This window comes from Halyomorpha halys, unplaced genomic scaffold, assembly GCF_000696795.3.
Source record: "Halyomorpha halys isolate HHAL.00 unplaced genomic scaffold, Hhal_1.1 Scaffold450.1, whole genome shotgun sequence".
NCBI lineage: Eukaryota > Metazoa > Arthropoda > Insecta > Hemiptera > Pentatomidae > Halyomorpha > Halyomorpha halys.
The window spans coordinates 50,764-63,655 of NW_027111919.1; the positions used below are offsets into that span (position 1 = coordinate 50,764).

At 28.7% G+C, this 12,892-nt stretch overlaps 1 protein-coding gene across 1 annotated transcript in view; it reads right to left on the reverse strand.

Moving 5' to 3' along the window:
• Window positions 1-7,718: 7,718 nt before the first annotated feature.
• Window positions 7,719-12,892, reverse strand: part of LOC106682916 (lysozyme M1) — a 6,707-nt gene continuing 1,533 nt past the window's right edge. The window contains exon 2 of the mRNA XM_014424053.3: window positions 7,719-8,948. Within this exon, the coding sequence (XP_014279539.1) occupies window positions 8,256-8,921 (666 nt within the window). The 5' untranslated portion in view covers window positions 8,922-8,948 and the 3' untranslated portion in view covers window positions 7,719-8,255. The remainder of the gene's footprint in view (window positions 8,949-12,892) is intronic.

The following is a 12,892-nucleotide window of genomic DNA, read 5'->3' on the forward strand; positions in this document are numbered from 1 at the left end:
AAGGGTCAGGGGTGCAGCAGTTTGTAAGGAAGTACTTTTACTAGACCAACAGTTGTGCAAGGAGGTGATTTTGTCAGAGTCATGCTGGACTGCCAGGTATTTTCCCCAGTTTATGGTACCCACTCTCTGAGGCTGGGTGAACCCCTGAGGACTCCTGAATCCGAGAGTTGACTCTTGACTACCATATGGTCCACAAATCGATAGTTGGAACATGTGATTTTTATTAAGTCAAAAAACAAAACAACTACTCTCTATTGTTTTTTAAACTAAAAAATAGACAGACAATTTCTTAACGTCTCACTGTACACACGTCTCCTTTATCTACTCACTACGCACCCGTAGTTACCAACATTCTGGCCATCTTCGCCAGCTAAATCAACTTGGCCATGGCGGGCGGACTTTTTCGACTCATCCTCCAAGGCGGGCGGACGTACGTCCCTTTTGTCGATCTACTTCCACGAGAATATCCTCTCAGAACAACCACAACCGGGGCCCCACCAATCACCGGTGAAATAAGACTTTTTTTCTCTTTAGTTCAATTAATTTAATTTTATAATAGTGTTAAGCTTTCTTTTTTTTTTCTAGTTGTATATTTTGTGTTCCTTTTTATTATGTTTACTTATTTAAAAATAACAAAATTCGACTATTCTTTTCTTTTCACGTTTGGGCTAGTAAAGGTTCCTTTTGAACCCCTACCCGCCGTAACAACTACAGTAAAAGGATAACTAATTAATTTCTAGTCTACCCAACGAATTTCTCACAAAACTATCTTGAACTACATAAATAAGTTTCCACTAAATTTACTAGGACACCACATTAGACTTCTTTTTTTTTTTCAAATAAAAACACAGTTGGGTTCCCTCTGAGATGTCCATGGTATTTGCTATATATGGGTTTCTGCAGAATTATTCAAATTTACTGTTACTATGTTGAGTAAACCTTTCCTATATAATGAACCTTCCTAATATGTGAATGACACTAACCAGAGGGCACTTGTAGAAATAGAAAAATGTAAATTGAAGTTACAGGGGAAAAATTCAGTTCCTGGAGACAAAACTGAAATATGTAGGGCTTTTGTGCAGTTGGGTCATTAAAAGCAACTGAGAACCTGTTACTAAGATATGGTGTTGAGATTATATTTTTCAGAGGCTTATAGTTGGAGCAACCATGTCTGGAACTTGGTTTACCCATATTTTAGCTTATCTCAGATATGATGGCATGTATACTAGATAAGGGTAAAAACAGAAAAACTAGCTCCAATTCGAGAAGTGACGGACACATTCACCATGTATGAAAACAAGGGTACTTACAAAAATGACATTTGTAAGTAGGAGCTGGCTCTAAAAAATATTAGTTGAAGCCAGCCATAAGGAAAAGATTGAACGACCCTTCGTTTCTAAACACCCATTATAAAAAGAGTCTAGAAATGATGAAGAATGTCTTGGAAACTATTGAGGATAAGATGAGATTGACATAGAAGAAGCATAAGATTCAGAACAAGGTGCAACCATATAACAAGAATAGAATAATTAATTATAAATTATGAAGAAGAAACCTACATCTTTCAGATTAATATGAATTTAAGATGTATCAATATCACTAGCAGTTTTTAAAAATTTATTATTGATAACAAGCTATAATAAAAAACAATGGTATTCAGAAAATAATTGAAAGATGCTAAATTTGCAGGAAACAACTTATTCGTTAAACCCTTTGATTGATTCATCGTTTAATTGTTTCAAATTTAGTTTACTCAATTGTCAAATTTCTTTCCTGGTTATTTAAATATAACTCTTAAGCAATATTTTCGCTAGCAGAATCAGACCGACCTTGTTCTACTATTTAATAGCTCGATAATCTAATTATATTGTCATTAAAATTTGATATTTGTTGCTTGTATCTGAATGCCTCAATTTATAAAACAAATAATTTCTATTAAGATCAAAACAAATATAAGAAATTTATTAAAGAGTCTGTAACATTTAAATACTTATTACATTTTTTTCATTTATTACGGATCCCCCATTAAATATAATTGCTCTTACTGATTAAGCAAAAAGTAATTAGCTTCAAAACTGTCTGCTATATAGGAGCAGCTCTATTTAATTTAATGTTGCACTTTGCCCAAAAATATTTCATATCACCACAATGTTCAATATTAACGATCTAAGATTTCACATCAGCTGCAGAATGACTAAATATTTCCCTTCACAATATTGTTTATTTATTTTCTTACAGTGTATGTAATATTTTTTACTAATAATTTATTATTATTAATATATTATTAATTTATTATTATATCTATAACATCTTATTATATCCATAACACCACAGATGAATCTATCAGAACCATTTACAATTATTTTTATATTAAATCATACGTTCAATAATATGCATTTATGACTTTACTTACTCATTTATGTGGAAATGGATTATGAAATCTAAAAAACAATAAAATAAATTAGTTTAAAACACCAAAATGTAACACAAATAACACTGTTAGTATCCCTCAGTCCCACATGTCACACTTAGGGTTAATTCAAGCGATAATACTTTAAATGAAGATAGTTGATTGTTTAACATTTTAATTCAATGCATTCTGCCTCCACAGTTTACTAAGTTAATTAGAACTTTAAGGAATTAAGATTAGTACAATAATAAAGCAGACTAATCAATTAATAATTAAGAACATATATAAATAAATATGGACGAAAAATTATGTATAAGTTAGCTACATATAAGGTGAGTAATTAATCTTTATTACTTCTTAATCTATAACTAGTTGAAAATCCTTGCCCTTATATTTAAGTACATGAATAGTCTTAATTTCTTCATTATAAAACAATTTACATCATAGTAATTAAATCTGAATTAAATCCTAAAGTAATTTGAATTTTCTAATAGACAGTCTTTAAGAACACTACTCACATTCATAGAAAGGTAGAATTCTTTTATCACAGTGTTTTCTAATAATTGTATATTCTATACAATGTATTTTGTTGTTTTACATTTCACTACATTTACTTCCTCAATTTATTAAGTAAATAAGAGCCTAAAAGAATGGAATATCAATCAAAGGTTGTAAATTAAAAACACTCAAATAAATATAATTAAACTTAATTATAACTCCAATCAATAAAACAAAAAAGGAAACGATAAAATGACAATTTAGAATTTAAAGGATGTTTATATAATAATTTAACTATCTAAAGACAACAGCACAAATCAAGAAATGTAAAAAATAATAGTTTTAATTCACACCACTAGAGGCCAGCACCATCCAAATAGTCATTTCCAAAGTCTGAATATGGAAGAATGATTATTTTAATAAAATAATTATAGTTCAACTAACTGTCGAAAGATAGCAGCACCAATCAAGAAACATAGAAAGTTGTAGTTGCAATAACTGCCGCAAGAGGCCAGCACCATCCAGCCAAGCATTTCCGAAGTCAAAATCTAGCACGAAAATTTTGTTTTGTATTAGGAGAGTAGGAGTTTACAAGAGCTTAGATAATCGGTCGGTCCCTTATGTTCAGAAGTCAGCTCCTGTTAACTTCTGTTCTCCTAATACAAAAGAAAATTCCCCAGCTCTATTTCGACTTCGGAAATGCCTGTTTGGATGGTGCTGGCATCTTGCGGCGATTATTAAAACTACTATTTCTATCTTTCTTGATTTGTGCTGCTATCTTTAAACAGTTAGAGAAACTATTATTTTTAATTCTAAATTGTCATTTTATCATTGTTTTTTTTCTGTTTTATCAATCGCAGTTAAAATTACGTTTAATTTTTCAGTCGTACTTATTTATACATGTTCTATGTTATATATTAATTAGTATACTTGATAAATTCAGTGTGTATTTCTTAATGCTCTTTTCTAAATTAATAAACTGTGAGGATAAAATGTAAACTAGTGAAATATAGAACAATAAAATGTCATTCATAATATCTTATATTTGTCTCAGTCTATGTTGAAATAGTTCTACCTTTCTATGAGTTGATGTATCATTCTAAATCTATTAGAAAGTTCAAATAAAATAAGAATTTGTTTCTGATTTAACTTTATGTAGTGTAATAGAATTATTTTGAAAAAATAAAGACCATTTACTGACATTAAGAGTGTTTGGCTTTTAAAATGCTTTATAAAGATGTTGGACTATAAGAATTTGTCATAAATGAAGAAAAAAAATTAGCAATTACTCTTTTAGAGAGGTAGTATTTCTTTTGAGCTTTACAGAAATGATCTTTTATTAATGTGTGTACATATGAATGAGCAGTAAATATAAAATTTTAAAGACAGTATAACTAGATGATCCAGCTACTGACTATTAGAACACAAAGGTGTGATTTAGTTCATGAAAATATTGTTCAAATGTTATACGTGAAAGAACCTGTAAAGAATTTTGATAATAGAATGAAAAAAATTTGAATGTAGTTACGAATGATTCAATTAGTGGGTTTAAATGGTAACTGATCTATAAATGCAGAGGCTTTTAATTATTTTCTACATATTAGTATCTTTTATTATGGCTCATTATAAATTTGTTTTAAAATTTTAGAAATTGGAAGTGATGAAGAAACATCTTAAACCTGTTGTATTAAACTTATAATGTAGTTGATCAATCCAACAAGTGTCGATTAATATAAGCATTTCAGAATAGTTAAAAAAGTGTTTTCTTGAGTGTAAGTTATATTTGTCAAGAGATTCTTTTAGAAAATTGAAAGTATTCAAGAATTTGCTTTAGATTTAACTACTATGTTGTAAGAGGAGAAGATGGTTGGGGGTGCGGTCAATGAAAAACACAAATAAGTACGATTAACTTATTTTAATGTGCCAATGTTTCGGCTAGAGTTTCTGGCTAGAAGAAGAAGGCTTTCTTCAGGGCTAAAAACAAAACAAGATAACAACCACAGTAAGTATAGAAAAATAAAGTCTTCTTTTTATTTTTCTATACTTACTGTGGTTGTTATCTTGTTTTGTTTTTAGCCCTGAAGAAGGCTAGAAACTCTAGCCGAAACGTTGGCACATTAAAATAAGTTAATTGTACTTATTTGTGTTTTTCATTGACCGCACCCCCAACCATCTTCTCCTCATTCATCATCCACGGTCAACTATCTCTCATAACTATGTTGTAGATTAGTTTTGTTATGAAAAAAATAAGTGCATTAACTTAGACTAAAGGTTGACACTTTCAATTAGTTTTGTTACAGATTAAGAAATAAATAAAGATTAACTGCATATCTTATACGTAGGTAAATTATATATAATTTATGGTTTATATTTATTTATGTATGTTCTTTATCATTAATTTATAATTATGCTTTATTATTGTAAGAAATGATAATTCCCCTATCTTCTAATTAGCTGGCTGTATGTATTATTAACTGGTTTCTAGTCCACCTAAATGTATACTTCCTTATATTATTATTTTTTATATACTTTATAAACATAACAATTTTTTTGGATTGTTTTTTGTTTTAAAGTTTTGTCAATTCTATAATACTTGTATCTTGTTTTTTCATATAGCCCTGCAAAGTGGGGCGAAACGTTGGTTAACAATAAATAGTTTTCTTTTACTATTTTGATACCTTTATTGACCATAACCCAGAATTTCTTCCTTCTTCAGAATTTCTTGTATGGTATATCTATATAAATAAGTACAATTAGTTATTTCAAATAAAATAATAATTTGGTTTTGATTTAACTACTATTTCGTAAATTAGTTTAATTATAAACAATTCAAAACCATTTGTATAGATTAATGGGATTAGGGTTTTAACATATTTTCCAGCTAGTTATAGATTAAGAAATAAATAAAGATAAGTAATTGGGTGGTTTTCAGCAATAAGGGTTTGTAACTCCAGCCTACAAAAATTTGGTAAATTAAAAAGCACTCCCTCCAAATTCAGTTTTTGAGATAGTCCCTTTTTTATGTTTAAAAAAAATATATTATCATTATAAAACCACACTGGGTCACCTGGAATCTAATAACCTCATGTCAGAAATAAAGGAAAAGCTTTAAAGATTCGAATTTCTACCTTGTTCAAACACTCAAAATAACACTTAAATTATTCCAATTTAAGGAATAAATAAACATAGGCAGATATAAATGCTTAAGAATACTTAAATTATTAGTAAAAACTAGTATGTACCCTGTCAGAAAATAAATAAATATTATTCTAAAGGAAAATATTTAGTCATTATACAGCAGATGAGGTCTTAGATTGTTGAATATTAAACATTGTTGTGGTATGACATCTTGTCTGCTCAGAGGTATTGTTGGACAAGGTGCAGCATTATCCCTGCAATACTAAGCCAAGTGCAATCATTAAGTCAAATCTAGCAGAACATATTGGAGCTATTCACTTTTTTTATCATGAAAAAAGGCCATTGTCTTTTTACAAGAAATTTATTTTAAAATGGAGATAACTCCTTATTATTGCTGACCTATTAATTATGTTTTTATAAGACAACTATATATTTTGAGTTCAACATTTTTTTAGTTAATGGAGGTGTTTATATACCAACAAGTAGCAAATAACAAATATTAAAGGCAATATAATTGTATAATTCAGCCATTCAATATTAGAACATAAAGGTATAATTTAGCTTGTGATAATATTGTCTAACAGTTACATATGGATAAGAACTAGGAATAAATTTAAAAATTAAGTAAACTAAAGTTGAAACAAGTAAACAATGAATCAATCAATGGGTTTTACAGATTAGTTATCTCCTGCAAATGCAGAAGCTTTTAATTATTTTCTACATATTATCTTTTATAACAGCATTATGGGTCATTATAAATTAGTTGTAAGTTTTTGGAAACTGGCAGTGATGTTGATACATCTTAAATCTCTTATATCAAACTGAGGATGTAGGATCAATTGGATTGGGGTTGATAATTGAAATCAGCATTCATTATTAGATTAGTTAAGATTTCATTTTTACTATTTTTGTTAAAATGACTTACTTTGACAGTTTTTTTTTTTTTTTAGTTTTTTTTTTATTTTATTAAACATTGAATGAAAAACTAACTGTAGTCACTTTGTAGAAATCTTCCCCTTCACATTAGTTAGTATATCAGATTACATCTAAGAAACAATTAGAAGTTTGTTTACTCTACACAAAATTTGAGATGAACTAATCCATAAAAAAGTATCATCAGCATACTTTTTGTATGTATAATCCTGTTATCCCGATACAAACGGTAAAATGAGTGAATTTGAAAAAAATAAATAAAATAGTAGATATCACTATATTATATTTTAATGAAATTTTAAAATAACCATTTTATTTCCAAAAAAAAATATAATAAATAAGTAATAACCCAGCTCCTAAGGTTCAGAAAAAAGTATTGGTAGAATTGCTCGATTCTTTATATTACAATAATGTTTAGAATGTGGTCTACAACTGATGTATTTCCTCAAAAGTATTTTATTTCTTCTTTTTTTTTAATGTGTGAATCCATAAAGTGAAGACCTAACTACTATTCTTAAATGGAAAACATTCAAAAATCATCTGTGAAGAGAAAGGTTTTTGTGCACGGATATGAATAACTGTTATTTGGTATAAAAATGTTTATTCACTAGGATATGGCTTTTCCAAGAACAAATCTCATAATGTCATATCTCAAGGGAGTATTCAAATGTACAAATAATCCAAAATGTGTTAGTGTTAATACATACCATTGAAGGAAAAACAAAACAAAATACAATCATTTAAGATAAAACTTTTTATTTAAAAAACAAATGCATTATGACTAATGTAATAAATTAGTTTTAAAAAAAGATTGTTGATTAAGTATGTGGATATGTAAACAAAATATTTAAAAATATAATTTATTTACATAATTTTGTTATCTTGTTTGATCTAACAAATTCCTGTACCATTGTATGCGATAGGTACTTTGTGTGTAAGTTCTTCTTCACCGTATGAAAACAGGTCTGAGAGAAATAAATGAATAAATTATAGATGAATGATAATTCATTTTGATGATCATAACAGAACTTTGGATTTTCTGTGATCAGTGAAAGATGACCTTAAAACAAAAATGATTAAAATTAAACTAAGGAAAACAAATTGTTTAAGAGAAAATTGTAGGAGTTTGTAATAAATCTTTAATATTGATTCTGTTTGTAAAGTCACTGATCTTTTTTTTAACTGATTATTCTGAAAATTAAAATTTTGGAAATAAAGAAAAAAGTTATCAGTCAATAGGGTGAAATATAAGATCATTTTTGCTCCTAAAGGCTGGTTACAGGTTAGGCCATTTATTTTTCAATTCCTGAAGAGATCCATTGTAGCGATTTCTATCAACAGGTCCAACACCATTGACAGTCTTGGGAGAGCCTCCTAGCTTACCATCAGTATACTGCCAGAGGGTCCAGGAACTCCAGTGAATTGGTATTTTCGGATCAGATATGCCGGTGTAGTGTGCTACCCAAAGCGAACACCTTTTCAAGTTTTCCAGATTGTAAGGCCGAAGAAAGTAGCGAGTACCATAGAGCATTGGGTAGCGGCCAGTCTTCTCTTTGATTCTTTTGACAAACTCTTCCGCTTCACTCGGGCTCATCTCTGCTCCCTTGTTCTCTTCCACATCCAACATCAGTAGAACTCCTTTGGTATCACCCACAGTTTGCAAGAAGTGGTCAGCTTGCTTCACAGGATTCCCCTTGGTACCGAAATGGTAGGCGCCCCAAAGGAGACCTTCCTTCTCGGCTTGAATTCTCCTAGAGGCATATGTCCTGTCCACTCCGCTCACACCCTGAGTTGCTTTGTGCACTACTGCAACAATGCCATCAGCTTTGATTTTAGTAAAGTCAACAATATTCCAGTGTGACAGATCTACCACTGCATTAGAAATTTCTCCCTTTGTACTCCATATCATTCCAAAACTTAGTAACAAGAAGAGCTTGAACATTTTTGAATGCACAAAGCCAGTTGGAATCTGAAATAAAACAAAACTGTAGGATTAAACAGTCAAAATGAAACTAATTTTAATTTAATTACATTGATAACAATCCTGTTAATTTATAAATTGAGAGTGAACATTACTTCATTGGGTGAAGTGAATAAAATAAAGTAAGTTCTGCAAAGTATTTCAAGAATTTTCTGAACTTTAAGAGAATAAACTATTTTTTGACTTGTGAAACAATTACTTAATAGTAGGAGAATTATCTGGAAAATTTCAAGCAATTTCTTTGCAAAGAATTGCAATTTCTCTGCAAGTAGGTGTTACTAACTTTCCTTTTTTTATGGATTTTCTTGATGATATTTCCAAATTGATAATATCCATTTTTTTTTTTTTTACAAAGCTCCAGGAAATGTTTATGTGGGTGTGGGAATCAACTTGGAATCCTCTACTCCATCCAGAACTGGAAATCGGGTGTTGGATGAGGAATTAGAAACAACTGATTACTGTTCAAACATAATGAAGAATTCCTTTTCATTGAAAAAATAACCAAAATCGTATAAAATACTCATGCAGATGAATTCACCAGTGAATTAAAAATATAAAAGTTGTAATGAGAAGTTTTGTTGGAACAGTAGTAATTATACAAAACAAAAATGGAAAGAGTAAAATGCAAACGATGCTGATATGGATGTTTATTCTATCTCTACAACCTGCAATTGTTGGAGCTTTTGATTGATTGTATTCATGTCAAGAACAAACATGCCAATCAATTTTGGAGACAAATATGCCAATAGAAAATTTTTTGTTATAAATAGCCATCAGTACTGAATAGCCAGGAAATAATTTAAAAAAAAAAATCATGATGCAAGAATCTAGAGTAGTACAGTAAGAGGTGTGATATTTATTTATTATAGTAACAGAACAAAAGTCCTAATATAATAACAGAATACATAATAAAGAACTAATAAAAAGATATAGAAAATGTATAAACTAGAACAAATTAATAAAGATATGTATAAAAAGCAATCTAATATATAAGTAAACAAAATTTAACATACGCATAAATTAAAATTACTAACTTAATTTAAGATATTAAATAATTTAAACATTCATAGAATTAATTTAAAACGTAGGTAAAAACTCAAACATAAAACATGCATGAAAGTAATTTAAAGCATATGTAAAAACTTGATAATTTAAGAAACCTAAATAAAATATAAATATAAATTTTTAAAACTCTTGATAGCATAAGAAACATAAATAATCAATATAAAATATTTGTATTATACAGAAATTAATTGTACAGTAATTAAAAAAAACTTATAATTTTTGTTTAAAAGTATACCACAAATCAAAAACCATATCACAATCAACAAAATTTGCTTTCCTTGGAATTCTATTAATAGTAGAATAATAAATATAATGATTTTGAGCAAAAGGAACACTAAAGCACTTTGAATTTCTTACATTATGAATGGGTACGACATCACTAATTTGATGATTCCGCCAATTTGCTTAGCTATATTGGTCATAGAATTAAGTATAGAAAAATCACTCATTATGGAGTTTCGTTACAACTAATAATTCTATTATATCACTATTATTTATTTTTTTCTCTTTTCAATTTCCCATTGTTTAGATTATACTGTTACAACAAAGCTAGTCTTTCCAACTGTTTAAGTTTTAATTCGCTTTTACATTCATCTACATTAGTACGTATGACAGATTTTTGCCACAAAAGTTTGGCTTCAATCACTGATGAAAAATGAAAACACCAGCCATGGTCATAACTAGAGTGGCCAGTGGGGCACTTTCCCTCTGGCTCATATCATGTAGTGAAAAAAAATTAATTTCCAAGTTTAAAATTTATATTTTTAACTTGGTGAGTGAAATCTATGTTTCAACACCATCCCCCCCCCTCTACATTGCCATTTCACACATTGGGGTGATTATGTTACAAGTTATCAATTTATCATAGCCAGAATGGGTAATAAATATGTGTCTTTAAACGAATCCGAAGATATGAAAATACTATTTTTATGGAATTCTTCAGGTAGTGGACCCAGACATAGGAAAATTGTTTTCCTGCTACACTAGGAACAGAAAAAAATTTGTTTTAAATTACTTTCCATAAATGCACAAGTCTAAGACCACTTAAACCAAGTCGCTTCTGGACCTTTCCCATTTTATCTCCTTATCTAAGAACATTGCATATTTTGAACATTCATTTCTAATCTGTTTTAGTTTCTTTCAATCTTGGAAGTAACTAAAAATCAGCAATGTGTAAAAGACATTCATTGAAACAAAAAATGGAAATTATCTGTAAGAAAGTGAGCAGCAAAGTGCAAGAAACAGTAGTTGAGTATCTGTAAAAACTGTGTGGAAATCCAATCATTGTAAGAGAATAAGAACATAAATCGTTTAAATGTTCTCAATTTTCAAACATGCTCCAGTTATACAAGAAAAAACTATGCAAAAAAATGAGATAAAAAATCCTGTACTTAAATTCATACATGAAACAGTTTTTAAAAGAAATAGTGATTTAAACAAATACTAGGCTTAAACATTCTTTTGACATATATATGCATATAGCTGTATTTTCTCTCTATTTTAACTGAGTGTGTTTGTATATTTTTTTTAGAACTAATTCCTAAACATTAAGGACACATCTCAGGAAAAGACAAAAGATGAACCATGAATATTATGTATTGAGAAGTTGCACTGTTTGAGCAAAGAAAAAAATATATTTTATATAATTTTATTATATATTTTTTTTAAATTATTGTATTATGCCATTGTTCTAAATGGATTTCAAGGTTATTATATACTAATTGATAGTAATATTGTGTAATAATTGATTTCTTTTTTGTACTGAATTTAATATTGCTGGTTACATTAAATGAGTTTAAATCAACTAACAATTTAAAAACCAAAATAGGCTAGAGTAAAGAAGGTCAACAATATTTCAGAAAAAAAAAACAAGCCAGATTCTTTATTAGTGTTCTATTATACGATTTTTCATAGAAAGTAAAAAATAGAAATGTTTGAACTTGGAAATTGGAGGATTTATTTTCTAACTCCTCAAAGTTTTATCCAATTCCAACCTTACTACAACTTTTGGAAAGCTGAATTTTCACTCTTTCAAACTATATCAATATTCTTAAGTTTTTATTCGTTAATGGTGAAGAAAAAAAAAATTCCAATAAATAAAAACTTTTCAAATGTTTTGTATCTTCTATTTGTTTATCTAGGTCCAGTTGTCCCCATTTTCTGTAGTTTACAGAGATCTAAGCTACACCTACATTCTTGAAGATTGGTTAAGTTGTGCTGAAGTTAATGCTTTCTTTTTTGTTTAAAAAAAAAAATCAGCAAAAGGCCAAACTTTTGAGCTAAGAAATTTTTTATTTTCAACTATTATAAAAATTCGAATGAATGAGTCTTTTGAGGGGCAATAAACGGATATCAACTTTATTTCTCCAAAATAAAATAAAATAGCTCACTTTAATAAATCAGTCGTCCAAATTGTTTCAATATTGTCCATAAATTAGTGCATAATAGGGTCATTAAAGATAGGATTATCTTGCATTTCCTTTCTTAGTTTTAAATTAAATTAAATTCCAATCATGAAAAAGACATTCTAATAACACTCTTTTTGGATGGCATGAAATTGCATGTATTTGTAAATTTGGGAATTTTCACTGCAATAAATTGAATTTTTTTTTTAATTATGAAATGACTGTTTAAATTCACAAACTTGTTGGTAATTCATGAAAAAAAAAATCATATAAATAATGTCATAAAACTAACAATTAATATCAAGTAAAATTATTCAATTTTTCTATTTCTACTAGTTCAAGTTTGGCTCGGTAATTGACGAGATCAACGAGAAATGGAGATAGACCGAAATCCTCCTATTTTAGGAAATAACAGATTGACGCTTACTGTTATACAATTAACTTTTTAAGCTCAAATTATAT